Source organism: Chlorocebus sabaeus, chromosome 16 (genome assembly GCF_047675955.1).
Source record: "Chlorocebus sabaeus isolate Y175 chromosome 16, mChlSab1.0.hap1, whole genome shotgun sequence".
Taxonomy (NCBI): domain Eukaryota; kingdom Metazoa; phylum Chordata; class Mammalia; order Primates; family Cercopithecidae; genus Chlorocebus; species Chlorocebus sabaeus.
This window is the reverse complement of record NC_132919.1, coordinates 71832694-71851857: the sequence shown is the minus strand read 5'-3', so window position 1 is coordinate 71851857 and position 19164 is coordinate 71832694. Positions and strand designations below refer to the sequence as shown.

The 19164-nt window shown below is 38.3% G+C and overlaps 1 protein-coding gene across 1 annotated transcript in view; it reads right to left on the bottom strand.

Annotated features, from left to right (window-relative positions):
- Positions 1-18448, bottom strand: part of IKZF3 (IKAROS family zinc finger 3) — a 103686-nt gene extending 85238 nt beyond the window's left edge. Inside the window, exon 1 of the mRNA XM_008012834.3 lies at positions 17673-18448. Within this exon, the coding sequence (XP_008011025.1) occupies positions 17673-17679 (7 nt within the window). The 5' untranslated portion in view covers positions 17680-18448. The remainder of the gene's footprint in view (positions 1-17672) is intronic.
- Between the last annotated feature and the right edge of the window lie 716 nt (positions 18449-19164).

The window sequence follows — 19164 nt, the reverse complement described above, 5'->3', positions numbered from 1 at the left end:
TTGCTCTTTCCACAACTAAATAACCAATCTCCTGATATGTTTTAAGGTTTAATTAAAACATAAGTGTTTTCCATTAACACCTTATCTCTTAAATAACACATCTTCTAACGGACACAACTATTCTATTACTGAGATACTGACATATTAATATTAGACTGTAAAAGTTAAAGCTTATTTTTTTTTTTTTTTTGAGACGGAGTCTCACTCTGTCGCCCAGGCTGGAGTGCAGTGGCGCAATCTCGGCTCACTGCAAGCTCCGCCTCCCGGGTTCACGCCATTCTCCTACCTAAGTCTCCCGAGTAGCTGGGACTACAGGCGCCCGCCACTGCGCCCGGCTAATTTTTTTCTATTTTTTAGTAGAGACGGGGTTTCACCATGGTCTCGATCTCCTGACCTTGTGATCCGCCCACCTCGGCCTCCCAAAGTGCTGGGATTACAGGCGTGAGCCACCGCGCCCGGCCAAAGCTTATTTCTTTTGCAGTGTTCCACAGCACTCTCCCATTCATAGCTCTTCATAGCCATTCTAGCAATCTCGAATTGTTTTCTGCCAGTATAGAAAATGAGACTTCATCACATGCTTACTGAGGGATGACAATTTCAAATTTGTTTTTAGTCTTTTAGATTCTCTTTTCATTGACAATGATACTATATAAATCTTTTCACCAGTTAGTTTTTTTAAGATACCAAGGTTCTTTTTTTTTTTTCCAGAGTTTCTAACATTTCATGTGCTATAAAATGAAAAGGGGCAGATTATAAATAAAACTTAAACTTGGAAATGGCAGGAGTCTAGTTAACTGAGATTTCATGGAAGTTCACATATGAATGCGTTACCTATTAGTTCAAATATAAATTATCTATGAACAAAACCAAATAATTACCTTTGCAACAAAATGTGCAATCATGTTTTTGATTCTAATGGTTATAAACTTGCCTTTATTTCTAATACTGTACTATTAAATAATTACCATTCAATTAAGAATATTAGCTAACAAAATTTTCCTCTTAATTTCAGAGATCATATTTCTACTCCATGGTCTGTTTTCCCAGTAGGAAGTATAAGCACTAAAGGAAAGCAAAATGTCAAATCTCAGAAAGAAGCCTGTATTGAGTTTGCCAGCTGCCAGCCACCTCTGGTGCCTGACAGCTGCCAGAAAGCTGTCTCTGAATGTTGATATTCCATTCCTTCTTTATAATAGTAAGTGGAGTCCTTTATACCCATACCTCTTTTTAAAAAAGAAAAAGTTTATCTTATCTAAAATGTTCACTTTTACTTTTTAAGTAAAAGTTTTAGAAATTGAGGCACTGATTACTAGAAAGTTTTCACAATTGCAACATTAACACCTGGGTCCATAAATGTGGCAGAGAAGTGTTAGTTGTCATTTCTGCAAAATCCTTTACCAGTTTTCCCTATCACCGTCATATATAATCATTCCTCAAATTCCATCAGTACAAGAACAGTTCTGTAGGATGAAAAATGATCCCTATCACTGATGAAATTAGCATATTAGAATTGAAATTATTATCGTAACTAGCTTACCTCTCCTTCCTCTGCCATCTGATGTTTGAATGTCCCCTAATATCCCCCTACTTGGGTTATACAGCCTCTGCTTGAATCCTTAGAATAATACAGAAGTTATTCCTTTCCATTTCAGAAAAACTCTAGTAGTTAAAAGTATTCTTTCTTAAATGTAGCTGAACTCAAATTTCCAAAATGTCTATTTCAGGTCCTAGTTCAGCTTTCTGGGAACATACAGGATAACTATAACATACAGGATAAGTATAACAGGATAGCTCAGATGCTACCACTCAGTTTCTTGACCATGGTGAGAGCTGTCTTCTGAACCCGTTTTTGTTTGCCTGTGGCTCTCCAAAAACGTGGCATCAAGCACTCAGCTTAATAGTGCAATGAGATTTCTTTTTTTCTCGTAACATTTCTGGAAGATAAATAGGGGCAATGGCATTTATTATTTTCCCCATTTTACAGACAAAATCCAAGAAACAAATAATGCCAAAAAACATAAAGGCCAGTAATTGCCCAAGGGCACAAAATCAGTGACACATTAAGAAGAGAAGCAGGATTTGTCTCGAGTTTTACTGTTGCTTCAGAGAATTTAAATCGTGTTTTAAATGCCTTCCTATACAGATTATAGATTTTAGAAGGCCAGAACTAGAAGAGATTTTGGATCCAGTTAATTTCAAACACCTCAACTGACTGTGCACTATTGCTGACTGGGGGGAAAGGAAGATAACAAAAACAAAGACATGCGTTAAAGTGAGAGTAATTCCTCCAGTCATGAAATACTTCCTTCCCTATTTCCTTGAGCTAAGGTAAATGTTAAGAAACATCAAGACTGCTTGTTTAAAAACACCAGATCAAATATAACCATGTTACTATTTCAGTTCTTCCTACCCTCCCCCTTTAAAAAAATAATGCATTCCATTTTTTCTACTAGATTATGTGTTTAATAAGGAAATCGTAGACCGTGGGGCGCAGGGGAATTGCTGACAACTGTAGTTAAAACAACAAAGTCAGTGTCTAGTGTTATTTTCCTGAAAAGGTCAGTTACCCTGAAGTTGTAGACAAAAACGTATATTCCAATTTTACCTTGTATATCACATGCTACCAAATGAACATGCAGAGAGAAAAGGAAAAATGGGCATTTCATGTCATTGCTACTTTATTTATTTATTTATTTTTGAGACAGAGTCTCGCTGTGTGGCCCAGACTGGAGTGCAGTGGCGCGATCTTGGCTCACTGCAAGCTCTGCCTCCTGGGTTCACGCCATTCTCCTGCCTCAGCCTCCCGAGTAGCTGGGACTACAGGCGCCCGCCACCACGCCCGGCTAATTTTTTGTATTTTTAGTAGAGATGGGGTTTCACCGTGTTAGCCAGGATGGTCTCCATCTCCTGACCTCGTGATCCGCCCGCCTCGGCCTCCCAAAGTGCTGGGATTACAGGCGTGAGCCACCGCACCCGGCCAGTCATTACTACTTTAAAAAGATGTTTCTGGTAAAATGATTGAATCCAACATATTGAAATGAAGCCTAGTTTTATAACTGTAAAATAGCTGGAGCCAAAAATAAAATCATTAATTTGAAGTGGGTAACAGAGCCAAATATGAAAGTCGAAACAATCAAACTTCTAGAGGAAAACAGAATATTTTCATGACCCTGGAGTAGATAAAGATTTTTCTTTTTTTCTCAGAGACAGGGTCTCACTCTGTTGCACAGGCTGGAATGCAGGGACATGACATAGCTCACTGCAGCCCCGAACTCCTGGGCTTAAGCAATCTGCCCACCTCAGCTTCCTGAGTAGCTGGGACTACAGGTGTGCATCACCATCCTCAGCTAATGTTTTAAAAAATGTTTGGAGAGATGGGGTCTCGTTATGTTGCCCAGGCTGGTCTTAAACTCTTGGCCTTGAATGATCCTCCCACCTCACCCTCCCAAAGTGCTAGGATTACAGGCGGGAGCCAATGTGCCCCACAAAGAATTCTTTAGCAAGATATAAGCAGCACTTAGTCACAAAAAAGAAACTGATCAACTAGTCTTCATTAAAATTATGAATTCTGTTCATCAAATAGATTAAGAAAAATAAACAAGTTAAAGACTGGGAGAAAGTCTTTATATTACACAGCTGACAAAGTACACATTCCTGGCTGGGTGCAGTGGCTCATGCCTGTAACCCCAGCACTTTGGGAGGCCAAGGCAGGCGGATCACCTGAGGTCAGGAGTTTGAGACCAGCCTGGCCAATATGGTGAAACCCCATCTCTACTAAAAATACAAAAATTAGCCAGGCATGGTGGTGGGCACCTGTAATCCCAGCTACTCAGGAGGCTGAGGCAGGAAAATCGCTGGGAGGTGAAGGCTGCCGTAAATCAAGATTGCGCCACTGAACTCCAGCCTGGGCGACAGAGGGAGACTCTGTCTCAAGAGAAAAAAAAAAGAAAAAAAAAAAAACCTAAATGACCAGAAGACCTTAGACACTTCAGGAAAGAGGATCCAAATGGCCGATAAATGTAAGAAAAGACATTCAATGTAATTACTCATCAGGAAAATGCAAATTAAAACCACAATGAAATACCACTCCCTACACACCCATAAGAATGGCAAAAATTAAAAAGACTGATAATAGCAAGTGTTAACAAAAAGATGTGGAACAAGTGTAACTCTCAGACATTGCTAGTGGGAGGGTAAACTGATCCAACCACTTTGGAAACTCTTTGGCAATATGTATCAAAGCTAAACATACACCTACATTAGAACCCAGAAATGGTAGTCCTGGTGTGTGTGTGTGTGTGTGTGTGTATTTTATATATATTATATATATATATGTTTTTTATATATATATATTTATATATAGAGAGAGTCTTGCTCTGTCACTCAGGCTGGAGTAGTGTGATCATGGCTCATTGCAGCCTTGACCTCCCAGTATTGGGACTACAGGCGCACACCACTAGGCCTGGCTAATTTTTGTACTTTTTCTTGTAGAGACAGGATTTCACCATGTTGCTCAGGGTGGTGTTGAATTCCTGGGCTCAAGTGATCTGCCCACCTCGGTCTCCCAAAGTGGGGGAATTACAGGCGTGAGCCACAGTGCCTGGCCACCTAGGTATATACTCAAGAGACATGAATATATATATGTCCACCAAAAGACATGCAAAAGAATGTTTGTAATACAGCCAAACACTGGAAACAATCAATTGTCCATCAATAGCAGAAGGTATAAATTGTGATATATCCATACTACTCAATAATAAAAGACAGTGAACTACTAATAAATATAATGACTTGGATGGATCTCAAAAATCTATTGAGGAAAAGAAGCTAGACTCCAGAAAAGCATATACTGTATAATTAATTTATATGAAATTCAACAACAGGAAAACTACCTATGAGGATAGAAGTCTGAATAGTGATTAATTTCGGGCAAAGGGAGAAATTAACAATAAATGGACACAAGGAAACCTTCTGAGATGATGCAAATGTTCCATATGTTGATCTGCAAGGTTGTATATAGATGAAAAATAATCAAACTACATATAAAAGATATGTGCACTTTAATTGTATGTTATTCCTTGATTTAAAGAAAATCCATTGAACACCGACACATCTCCAAATACCTAAATCCTAAAGCTAAGAAATGCAATTATAACAATATCTTCTTGCTTTTGAAAAAAACTTTGAATTTCAAGAGTTTCTCATGATTCTGCTACAGAATTTTTATAAGTTGCATCTACACCAACCACTCACTGAATGGGTTCCATATATAGCTTAAAAATCAAATTGATTTACATGTCATGCATAAACTAAATATGAAGATGTTTTCAGTGATCACTAATTCCCCAAACTTCCCTGCAAATTGGGATTTCAAATGTTTCAATATCGGTATTTTTATTTCAATAAACTTAAGCTACAGATAGTGTAAATGTCACTTATCTTTGAAAAACAAAAACAAACAAAAAACCTCTCTTAATCCACATTTCCCTCCAGCAATATCCCACTGATTTCTCTTCTTCACCCTCATAGCTAAACTTCTGGAAAAAATGGTTTGTAATCAACGTCTCTACTTCCTCTATTCCCATTCCCGCTTTAACCACTTCGATTTGGTTTCCATCCCCACCACTCCACAGAAACCACTTTTGTCAAGGTCACTAGCAAGTGTTATGTTGCCAAAACCAACCACACTCTTTGTCCTTATCTTGCTTGATTTCTCAGCCACATTCAACATAGCTGACCACCCACTCCTTCATGAAATACTCTCCTTTCTTGAATTCCGTTACACCACACTCTGATGGTTTTCTTCCTGTCTCACTGGCTGCTCTTTCTCTTTTGCTGGCTTCTCCTCTACCTGACCAAATGAGGTATGTCTCCAGGCACTATCCTAAGAGCACTTCTCTCAATATATTCTCTGTTTAGGTGATCCCATTCATTCCCTTGGTTTTAAATATCATTGACTGGGCGCGGTGACTCATGCCCATAATCCCCAGCACTTTGGGAGGCCGGGGCGGGCGGATCAAGAGGTCAGGAGTTCGAGACCAACCTGACCATCAAGGTGAAACCCTGTTCTCTACTAAAAATACAAAAACTAGCCAGGCGTGGTGGTGTGCACCTGTAATCCTAGCTACTCAGGAGGCTGAGGTAGGAGAATTGCTTGAACCCCGGAGGCGGAGGTTGCAGTGAGCCAAGATTGTGCCACTGCACTCCAGCCTGGGTGACAAGAGTGAGATCCCATCTCACAAAAAAAAAAAAAAAAAAAAATCATCTATTTGCTGAAGAAGACAGCCAAAGCCAAATTCCTATCACTAGCCAGACCTCTTCTTTAGAGGAGAGGTTCCTGAGCCTGCCTCCTACCATTACTCTCCATATTAGCATTCTTTTTATTTCCTTCATAGCACTTAGCATAAATTTAATTATTTCAATTGTTATTACTTGTTCTTTGGTCTGTAAGGGCCAAAGCTTTGCCTGCCTTGTTCACCACTGTATTGCCAGTATTTTGCATATGTGGCACAAAACAGGTATTCAATAAATAGTTTTAGAATGAAGAATGAAGATTTCTGACTTTTGAATTATATTGTATAATAAATGTTGTATTACAAGATTCCTCAAAATTAAATGTTATAAAACTGTCATTCTTCAACTATCTTTTAAAATCTTTTAAACAATAAAAAACATATGTTAAGTACATATGTGAAGACGACCCACCACTGATGCAATGTATGCTATCAGAGTGATGATAGGTTTTGCTGATACTGTTTAAACTGTAAGCAATGCTGGTCAAAATTTTTTTTATTTAAAAAAAATAACAGGCCAGGAGCGGTGGCTCACACCTGTAATTCCAGCACTTTGGGAAGCCAAGGCAGGTGGATCACCTGAGGTCAGGAGTTCGAGGCTAGCCTGACCAACATGGAGAAACCCTGTCTCTACTAAAAATACAAATTAGCGGGGTGTGGTGGCACATGCCTGTAATCCCAGCTACTCGGGAGGCTGGGGCAGAAGAACTGCTTGAACCTGGGAGGTGAAGGTTGCAGTGAGCTGAGATCGCGCCATTCCCCTCCATCCTGGGCAACAAGAGCGAAACTCCGTCTAAAAAAAAAAGTAGGCCGAGCATGGTGGCTCACGCCTGTAATCCCAGAATTTTGGGGAGGCCGAGGCAGGTGGATCACGAGGTCTGGAGTTCGAGACCAGCCTGGCCAATATGGTGAAACCCTGTCTCTACTAAAAATACAAAATTAGCTGGGCGTGGTGGCGCATGCCTGTAACCCCAGCTACTCAAAAGGCTGAGGCAGGAGAATCGCTTGAACCCGAGAGGCGGAGGTTGCAGCGAGCCTAGATCACCTCATAGCATTCCAGCCTGGGTGACACAGCAAGACTCCGTCTCAAACAAAAAAAACAAAAACCAAAAAAACAAAGTCCCAATTGTAATATAAAGGTGAAATAAGTGAGAGTAAATAATACTCTATATTCAAAATGCAAATGCACCAGCACAATTATTCCAGAAGACAGAATAAGGCAGATAGACATATTTATAGAATCACCATGAATGCCATAGCTAAATGCAGAAGGATGCATGCTGCATCAATTTCAAAAAAAAAAAAACAAGGAAATAAAATTTTAAAAACAAGGAAATAAAACCATGGATTAAATAAAAAACAATAATAAAAAGGTAAAAGAGGCTAAGCTCTAAACTAAACAAAAAAATCCTCCCTCAATGTACATGGTAATTGCAATCCTAGACAAATTACAGTGTACTAAAACCATGCAAAAATGCGTCATGTTTGAACATAAAACAGAGTTAGAGCCTTGAAGTCATTAGATAGTACAAAATGTCACTATGTTTCAGAAAAGGGAGGATTCCTCTTAGAATGAGGGATGGCTTCCTAAAGGAGACGGCATTTGGAATAGACCATAATGGATAAGTGAGGATTTCAGTTGGCATGATTGTGGTGCTATTCACAGTGCTGGGAAGTCAGAAGAAGTTGGTTTGTAATGGAGAGAAAATTAGTTCATTTTTGGACTTGTTGAGTTGGAAGAACAGCATTAGAAAAATTGGGAGTGAGGGAAAGCAATGCCTGAACAGGGAATACTAAGCAGTCCAGAGTCACATTAGAGGACAGAAGATACCGCTGGAAAGGTACTGAAGCTACGTTGTGAAGTATCTTAAATGTCCAACTAAAAAATATTTTAAATGGTGTTTGAGTAGGAGGATAACTTTATATTTTGGAAGATCATTCTGGCAGCAATCCTCAAAACAGATTAAAAGAGGCAAGTATAGATACAGGGTTACTAGTAGGAAAAACATGTGACGGTCTAAATCAGTCATTTTCAAAATGTGTTTTATGGAATCCAGGGTTGCAGAGGGCTGCCACAGGTGCTGATCTATGGCAAGAGGAAGATGGGCTTAACAGTGGTCTCCTGCTCCTTCTCCAGTCTCTCATTTGGAACATTACACTTGCATCTGATCCCACATAAGATTTTGGTATAAACCGTGTTCTGTTGCAAAAAAACAAGTTTTTGTCTTGTTTTTGTGTCTAATCCTAATTCTTGTTGAAATGTGAGACTAATGGTGAAACACCTCAAGGTCATCATATAATCATCAAGTATCACCGTGTAGAGTTACAGTAGTTATAAAATCTATAAGCACTACATGAATTCCTAATATCGACTTGTTCAATCATTATCTGTCCTATTATATAGATTGGATCTCCCTCCCCAAATTGGATTATGTGTAAACATGTTCTAGTTGTTTAGGTCTGGGGCAACTAAGTCCATGCCAGGTCATTGATGTTTGTAATGGATATCTGTAGAGTCCTTTGAGAATCTCCAAATTCCTTTTATTGAGAATTGTGCTATTGAGAAGCTATTGAGAAGTGTGCTATTGCACACTTAGAATCTATGTACTTGCTTGTGCATTCTGGTCTCCTAGCCCTACTAATTCAAATCTGAAAAATTAGTCTGGCAGTATTGGCACACGCTTGTAATCCTAGCTACTCAGGAGGCTGAGGCAGGAGTGCTTCACCTTATTATTTCAGAACAGTTTTTAATTAAACTATTCCCAGAAACTTGAGAAAGGATGTAAGTAAGCTTTGCTTCAAAGTTGAATCGCAAAAATATTTAACATTCATTTTATTTAATTCTGAACATAAAAATCAAACAAGAATTGCCCTAACCTTATTATAAGCATTTAAGATTTATAGTATACAATGATGATGTAACATGTATTCTAATATACAATATATATTGTATATGTACAATATAACATGTATATTATAAATCTTTTAAATGCTTGTAAGGTTACATGTCACATGTCCTTGTTAGTGAGTAGTTGATTACTATACTGTGACAGAAACATGCCCCAAGCACCTGAGCCTTAGCCTTTACAAGCACTTAATGAAGTACAGGGAATAAGACAGTTAGTAATATTCTTATTTATTTATTTACTTATTTATTTATTTTTTGAGACGGAGTCTGGCTCTGTCACCCAGGCTGGAGTGCAGTGGTGCAATCTCCACTCACTGCAACCTAGGCCTCATGGGTTCAAGCAATTCTCCTGACTCAGCCTCCCGAGTAGCTGGGATTACAGGCACGTGCCACCACGCCCAGCTAATTTTTGTATTTTTAGTAGATTTCACTGTGGTTTCACCACGTTGGCCAGGCTGGTCACAAACTCTTAATAATATTCTTACTTAAATAACTTACAGCACGGTGGCTCACGCCTGTAATCCCAACACTTTGGGATGCCAAGAAGGGCGGATCATCTGAGATCAGGAGTTCAAGACCAGCCTGGCCATCAAGGTGACATACTGTCTCTACTAAAAGTACAAAAATTAGCCGGGCATGGTAGCGGGCACCTGTAATCCCAGCTACTCGGGAGACTGAGGCAGGAGAATTGCTTGAACCTGGGAGGCGGAGGTTGCAGTGAGCCGAGATCATACCACTGCATCCAGCCTGGGCAACAAGAGCCAGACTCTGTCTCAAAATAATAATAATAATAATAATAATTTTACATGTGAAAATATGCACAGGAGAAAAAAGACCAGCAGCACCATGATTTTACTCATCACATTTATAAAATTTTAATATTTGGAAAAAAAAAGTCTCATTCTGAGGTCAGAGGATAAATTTATACACTGATCATCTTCAATACTTTAAAGTCTGGAATTTTATGTGAAATTCAAATGAAATTTAAATCAAGTTGGCCCGTGAAGGACATGTGTGGAACTGCCTACACAGTATGCAAGCATATAAATAAACTATTAGTGATTCTTAGCAGTCTAGGTTAAGGGATTTCTTAACTAAGAAATAGAGGTAGATGACAGCAAAAATGATTAGTTGTTAAATAAATAAAATTAGTTACTTCCAGTTTTCATACTGGACAATATTTTCCATCAGTTATGATGTAATTCTATATCCATAAAAATGTTATAGGTTTGTGAGAGTGATCTTTTTCTCATATCCACAGACTCCTCTAGGAAACAGGAAATTGTTCTGATGTGCCAAACATTCTGGCAAATTAATAGTCTCTCTAATAGACAGTACTTCTTAAATGAACTGATGTTGCTGTGATAGAGTATTCAAATTAAGTGAAGTTATGTTCAACAATTTTAAGAATCAAAACATCTATTGTGAAGAAATGGTTTTTGTGGAAACTGCAGTGCTTCACTGAAATAAAAAATGTACCAAAATTATTAAATAAAGCCAAAAGTTAGAAGGCATTGTATTTTGTGGGGGGTGTGGATTAGAAAAATGGCAATATTCGCACATTGGATTTAGCCAATACTTCAATCTCTTCTACTAAACCTTTAACAGTACCTTTAAAAATTAGCCAGCAAAATTTACCAGTTTGAATGTCTCTATTTTCCTTCCTCCCTTTTACTGTAAAAGCTGGGCAAGTAAAGAGTCAAGTGACCAAACACACAGGCAACTCATTCATTAATTTATTAAACAAATATGACTACAGGCCTACTATGTGCTGGGGACTGGGTTGGGTACTAGTTACCATCAGTTATGAAAAGATCCCTAGTTATGCATGGTGGCACATGCCTCTAGTCCCAGCTACTCAAGAGGATGAGGTGGGAGGATTGCTTGAGCCCAGGAGTTTGAGACCAGCTTACAATGTAGAGAGATCCCATCTCAAAAATTTAAAAAAAAAAAGAGAGACCCCTAAACTTTGGAAATTAATAGTCTAGAAGGGGCTATAGGTGTATTAATCAACAAAATAAACAAGAAACCTAGTTGAATAATCCTTAGATAATTCAGAGTAGAAAAATAATAGCTTTGTACTGTTTCACGAGTGACAGTATTGAAATGTTTTCCATTTCTTATTTTAAAAGTTTCCTTCATTGGCTGGGCATTGGTGGCTCACACCTGTAATCCTAGCACTTTGGGAGGCCAAGGCAGGAGAATCTTTTGTGCTCAGGAGTTCAAGACCAGCCTGGGTAACACAGCAAGACCTTGTCTCTATTTAAAGAAAAAAGAAAGAAAGAAAACTTTCCTTTGTAAACCCACAATAACCTAATGTGCCGAAAATTTCATCTGTAAGAATACTACTAAGTACAATTTGTGACATATTGCCAATTCCACTGTTACAAAAAATCACGCAGTAAGCTGATTTTAAGTACTGACAATAAGCAAAGAGTAATGTACTTTGTTTCATATCCATTATCAAGCACCTAGTTTGTTTGTTTGTTTGCTTTTTTTGTTTTTTTTGTTTGTTTGTTTGTTTTTGAGATGGAGTCTCGCTCTGTCGCCCAGGCTGGAGTGCAGTGGCGCGATCTTGGCTCACCAAAATCTCCGCCTCCTGGGTTCAACCAATTATCCTGTCTCAGCCACCCGAGTAACTGGACTACAGGTGCCTGCAAACATCAAGTACCTAGCTATTAACTATCTCCTGGATTGGACAAATATCTAACAGAATATTGTCATATGGTATTGGTATCTAATATAATATGGTAATTCCATATTATTTTCATTTACTCTATACCACTTTGGACTTAAATTTTTTGTTGTTGTTGAGACACGTTCTCACTCTGTTGCCCATGCTGGAGTGCAGTGGCGTCATTACAGCTAACTGAAGCCTCAAACTCCCAGGTCAAGCCATCCTCCCACCTCAGCCTCCCAAGTAGCTGGGACTACAGGTGCACACCACCACACAAGGCCAATTTATTTTTATTTTATTATTATTTTTTATGAAATAGGGCCTCACCATGTTGCCCAGGCTGGTCTCAAATTCCTGGCCTCAAGAAATCCTCCCACCTTTGCCTCCCAAAGTTCTGGGATTACAGGTGTGAGCCACTGTGCCCATTCCTTACATTTTTAAAATAACTTTTTAACAAAAAAAAAAAAAAAAAAAAAAAAAAAAAAAAAAAAAAAAACACCTTTAATTTTGGATGCAAAAACCAGATTTCAATTAGGCTGAAAAAATAATCCCATTCAGAATCACTAGGGATAAAAGTATTTTGATGAGTTATATAGTAATATTAATTAATAAAGTTATACACAGATTACTTTTCTTTTGTTTTTTTTTTTTTTTTTTTTTTGAGACGGAGTCTCGCTCTGTCGCCCAGGCTGGAGTGCAGTGGCGGGATCTCAGCTCACTGCAAGCTCCGCCTCCCAGGTTCACGCCATTCTCCTGCCTCAGCCTCCCGAGTAGCTGGGACTACAGGCACCCGCCACCTCGCCCGGCTAGTTTTTTGTATTTTTAGTAGAGACGGCGTTTCACCATGTTAGCCAGGATGGTCTCGATCTCCTGACCTCGTGATCCGCCCGTCTCGGCCTCCCAAAGTGCTGGGATTACAGGCTTGAGCCACCGCGCCCGGCCACAGATTACTTTTCAATCTACATATATTATAAATAAATTTTAAGTATTGTTTCATTATTGAATCTTTTTTTAGTGATCCAAAAGGCCTTGGTGTCATCCTTATGATTTTTTTTTTTTTTTGAAACAGGGTCTTGCTCTGTTGCCCAGGCTGGAGTGCAGGGGCACGCTCATGGCTCACGGTAGCCTCAACCTCCCAGGCTCAAGCCATCTTCCTACCTCAGCCTCCCAAGTAGCTGTTACTATAGGCATGTGCTACCACTCCTGGCTAATTTTTGTAGTTTTTGTAGAGTCAGGCTTTTATCACATTTCCCAGGATGGTCTTGAAGTCCCAGGCTCAAGCAATCTACCCGCCTCAGCCTCCCAAAGTGCTAGGATTACAGGCGTGAGCCACCACTCCTGGCCTCATCCTTATGATTTCTAATTATCATAAATGTACCAGTTAATATGGAGCTAAATTTAATAAAGGCTAAATAGCAGAGTACATTCTATGGCCTTGTGATGTGTAGGGTCTCTTTTCAAATTAATTAATGAATCCTTAGGACAAAAAACATTTATTGAGCACCTACTACAGGCAAGTTTCTGCGTTAATCACTCAGTTCTTCTCATACATGTTCCGGAACTATAGCTTGACATATGAGCCAGTTATCGTCGGACATCTATCTAGGCCAGGTGCAGTGGCTCACTCCTGTAATCCCAGCACTTGGGAAGGTTGAGGCAGAAGGATCACTTGTGGCTAGGAGTTCAAGACCAACCTGAGCAACATAACGAGACCCCCATTTCTACAAAAAATAAAAGATACTAAATTAGCAGGTCATAGTGGTTTGTACAATAAATCAGCAGGTTATGGTGGTGCATGCCTGTAGTCCTAGCTACTCAGAAGGCTGAGGCAGGAGGATCATCTGAGCCTAGGAGTTTGTAGTAGCCTGGGCAACAGAGCGAGGCCTGTCTCTGAAAAAAAAACAAAAAACAAAAAACAAAAAACTGGATGTCTGATAAAAGATCTACCAACAATCTTTTAGTCCTAAAAAAGTGTAAGTATATACATTTATATGAATGAAAAGTTTATAACAATATATTTTAAAAGTATCATTTGAAAATGTATGCTAATTTTATGGCATCATCTATATCTTACTGACTGAGAAAACAAATTTCTGCTCATATTCAATGGATATTTTAATAGACTAATTGTGATCCTGAAATCTGCTTATGTAAATTTAACAGTTAAAATTTGACTTTACACAAAAAAGAATGAAATCATATCCTTTGCAACAACATGGATGCAGCTGGAGGCCATTATTATTAGTGAATTAACACAGAAACAGAAAACCAAATACCGCACATCCTCACTTACGAGTGGGGGCTAAATACTGGGTACACATGGACTGTTATGAGTTAATGTGACCCCCAAATTAGACACTGGGAACCCTAAAAGGGGGAAGGGTGGGAGGAGGGCAAGGGTTGAAAAGGATATCATGAAATAGGATATCATGGCTGTTATTTGGGTGACAGGATCAATAGAAGCCCAAACCTCAGCATCACATAACATACTTATGTAAGAAATCTGCACATGTACCCCCAAATCTAATTTTGTTAAAATTGGCTTTAAGTGACAGTATAGCAAAAAATATCCAAAAACATTTTTGTTTTCCAAGCTTTCTTTTTCAATTATACAGCTTAAGTGTTAAAATTAGAGTTTTATCAAATAATTACTAGCCCCAATCTCCTACTTTAAAAATTTATTTAAATAAAATGCATCACAATAAACATAATAAAAAGTACTTTTTCAGCACTATTTTAATTGAATGCAACAAATTCTGAGGGCCTTCTATGAACCGGAAATTGTCCTTGGCACTCAGTGTACAAAAACAAGACACATTCTCTGCTCTCCAGAAGCTTAAAGACCAGAGGCGCAATAAACACCCAAATCAATAAATAATTTCAACACAATGTGGTAGAAGTATACACAGAAAGGAGAGGCCCTTGGCCAAGGTGAAGGAACATGAGAGAGTGGGTAGGGGTGATCACCAGAAGGCACTAGGAGGAGGTCATCAGAAGAAGGACATCGTAGAGCCTTCATGGTGATGATGCCTGAACAGAGTCTTGAAAGATGAGCAGGCATAACCAAGTAGAGAATGGGTGAACATAATAGTAAAGACATGGAAGTGTGAAATAGCATACTGGATTATAGGAAGCACAAACAGGAATTTTGAAAAAATATGTTCTACCAGGATGCCATGGCCTTTCTCTGGCTTTTGTTTCTTAAAACCTTTGTATTTCATCCTCCATAGGCTCACAACTGAGGACAAACAGATTCCATCAACTACAAGCTTTATGTCCGTTAATCTCAGCCATCCAGAACATGGAAAGGGACCTGAAACAAAAAACTACTACCAAACAATCTATGTGGTAAGAAATATAAGCTAACATCAAGAAGGAGACAAAAATTGTACAATATCCTGGGTATATTTGGTGTAGGGGCATTCAGCTTTACATCACTCAAAACCCCTGTGAGAATATATTATGGAATAATACATGATCTGATGGTCAGAACAGTAACTCAGAGTTGCGGAGATAAACTTATCTCTTGTGTACCTTGCTTATAAAGCAGGGGGCTGTGTAATAAATATACTTAGCAAAATTTTTACTCAATATTGTTAAAAATAAAAATGTTTTACATTAAATAAGAAGTCTGCCATTACCTGTGAAATTCATGTTTGTGAACCACCTCATTTCCTGACCATAACAGACAGAAGAGATGTTATAGTACAAATAATAAAATTTAGTGATTCATAAAGAGTCTTTGGGTAGAAAATATTTAAGGTCACAGATTGTGAGAAAATTAAAAAGCTAGAGCTTCTGATTTAGTATATGCGTTAAATCTTCATTTCTACAAGATTTCTATTTCAAAAGTTTATTCATCTGACATCTTCATACACAGAAAGTCTCAATACATTAATTAAAAGATAAATGAATTTGCTAAATGACTTTATATGTTGAATGAATTATATTCAGTATTGCATTGTAAAATAAACTGTTATGAATCAATGTGACCCCCAAATTGGGCAGAAAATAAAAGTATTCCATGAAGTATTCTACTTTCTTACATTGCCAAGAGAGGTATACACTACAGACCAAATCTCTATTCTAGACTTAAATCAAAACCACAAGATGATATAAAAATATTTTAAATATCAAAAACATGGGCCAGATTAGTCAATTTTGGGTAGCCATAATGAACTAGGTATTTTACCACATCAAACACTCTATCCTCAAGGACCTGACATTAATATAGCCAAATTCACATAATTAACCTCTTTTTAAAATTTAAATGTTAAAGTTTTTGCATTAAGCATAATCTACACTATCTCCATGGACCTATAAATTTAATCTAATCATGTAAACACAACTTTTAAAAATTATTGATCTATATTCTCTTTCCATTTATAGTCTACACATTCTAAATTAAATTCTACACAAGTTTTCATTCTTTTCTTCTTAAGCGAGTCTTCATCCAGGCTTATTAAATATCTGTGTTAGTACACCAATAACCTAAGATATGTTTCTTTATTTATTCTATATAATAAGATTAGTTTCTTTATTTCACATTAAATAAATGAATTTGGAAGTATTAACATTTATAGAGAAATACTCCAGTTTCTATAGATTTACATGATTCTGTACATTATCCTTGATATGTGGTATGGTTAAGGCTAGGAAAAATAGTGTCAGAGTACTGATTTATAATTTCATAAAAACAAATTAATCATTTGTAATAATTAAAGCATAAGAGCTTTTTAAAAATTATTTTTCCCATAGTATACAATAGCCCGACTTTTTTTCCTTGTTATTAGCCAATAAAACCTTTGTTAAAAATTACACTTCAATAGACCATTATTTAAATGTTAAAAATGCAAAATTTTTAAAGTTTTCAACCCCTAATTTAAAAAATTAAAAGCATAAAGTTTTTGATATTTTAATAACTTAATATACTCTAGAAATAAAGCTGCCAAAGATCAGTTCATTGTTAGAGATCTTCCCATTATTATGAAGAATATATTCACAATCTTCATATTTATCAAAGTAACATTTTAGTTAGGTGTCAATATCTCATTTTTAATAGAATGAAATTCTGAATTTCATAATCCCAGCATCCCCCCAGTTGAGATGCATTTGCCATTTTCAAGGTTTTAGAAACACTTGTTGAAAAGACCACTGAAGAGTTTACAGTAGCAGTGTGAAATTTTAGGTATCCCAAGGAAGTATAGAATGAAAAATGTTTGAGAAGCGAGGATAGCGTTACGACTTTCAAAATTAATTAACATGAAACTCCTAAAGTAAACCTGATTTTTGCGTTGGGTAAAGAAGACTCATTAGAAGATCGAATCCCAAGGGAACTGCAAGTGCCAACCGCTTTAAAATGTACCTTTCCCATATGACACCATTTACCCTTGTAAGAAAACAAGTTACTTAGATTAGCCTAATTCCAATGAACACTGAGGCCACGAAGGAAAAAATATCCAAAAGTGTTGGTTATTCCACCCCCAGATTTGCAGCCGTTTCAGGGACAACCCTTAAGTGCTCTTCCTCTGCAGATGTAGGGTAGACCCCCCATGTCTGACAACCCTTTAGAAATAAAATTGCAAAGAAGTTATCACTTTCCAAAGGGCGGGGGAAGGACAAGTGAGAGACGTAAGAGAACCGACGCGCTTTGTCCTTTGAAATACCTCATATTTACTTTTGACAAAAGAAATAAATAGAAGCAAAACCGAGATTCATAAGAAACTCTTTCTGCTGCTTGCACAGGCCAAGCTTCTCAAAGACCCCGGAGAAAAGAAGCGCGCTGGAGGCTCACCTTCCATGTCGCTGCCGGGCCCGGCTGGAACTGCCGCTGTGGCTACCCGGCCTCTCCACGTGCTCCTGCCGTCGCCTGGACTCAGCGCGCAGCTGGCGGGAGATTCCCGGCACGGGGAGTCCCCGGGATCCGGCCGCCGCGTCGGCGCAGACTGAAAGGGGCAGGAGCCGGCGACCTGCCGGTGCGCGGGGTTACAGCGGCGCTGGCTGGCGGCGGCTTTAAAGGACGCTGGCCGTGGAGTGCGGCGGGTTCCGCACCTCCAGCCCCCTTTTGAATGTCAAACCCAAGGAACCCCGACAGGATGGAAATGGCGCATCACTAAATTGTCTCAAAATGTCTGTTTTAGAAGGATAATGGATGAGAAAAGTAATATCACACGGAGGGTGGGGGGTCAGCCTTGCTTTCTTGGCAAGCTCAAGTTCAAAGACGTTTATCTTAAATTGAGGGAGATCTGGAACTTTTTGTCTAGATTCAGTGATAACAGCCGTGGAAAGTATCAATGAGAACTCCCTTCTTTCAAACTATTTTTTTTTCCTTCCTCACTTTTTCATTTCACATGGTAAAAGTTTTTGATCCAAGTTTTCAGAAAGACAGTTGGATTTTGGCACTTTTATCAATTCAACTTTTTAATTTTTGGAAGCAATTATCTCACTTTCATTTTCCCTCTGGGAACTGCTTGGTTTATTTGCCACCACTCACACAATACTACCCACTCTATATAAATAGAGTGAGTGTTTTATAGAGTGTGTTGATTTTCTCCCAGCCTGCCTTCTTCCAAATAGACACCTTACAAAAATACGTACAGGATGTACCAGAAAATTAATCAAAGAAAGTAGAGCTAAGGGTTGAAGGTGGGGGCAGTAAGATAGTAAAATTAACTTAAAGACGTTAGTATACAGATACGTATCAGTCAACATCTTCTCCCAACATCCTCCCTACTGTCCAGAGGTAAAGCACACATTTGACTGCAGAGAGAGGAAAGGGGAAGTGACCACAAAACTGTTTTTCAAAGCAGAACTTTTCTTCACATTGAGGTTTAAGTGACATTGTTCAGGTGAGCCCTTCTAAAGATGCCCAGAGTGTTGGACAATATACGAATGAGTCTCAAAAGGCCACCGTCTCCGCTATTAGAAAATTATATGAGTGTATACAAATATATTTGAAACTTAAGGTTGAGGGTTTGTGCATCAGCTGACCATATCAGAAGAAACCCACACTTACAAGTTAAAGTATACATGCTGTAATTTTATGAATTGTAGTTTTAAACAAGAGTACGTCGTTGGTATAGGCAGTCTATGTGATGTCTGTATATATAAATATATTCAAGCAGGTGAAAAACTACACTGGCTTTAAGCACCACAGTAGCATCTCTATAACTGCATGAGTTGGGAGTTCTGCAGGATATCAATTTTGGAGAAATACTCTAAACACTAGGTCTAATTTTAGTACTGAAAGGGGAAATTTGTTGTTTGTTAGTTTCTAGAAGCAAAAA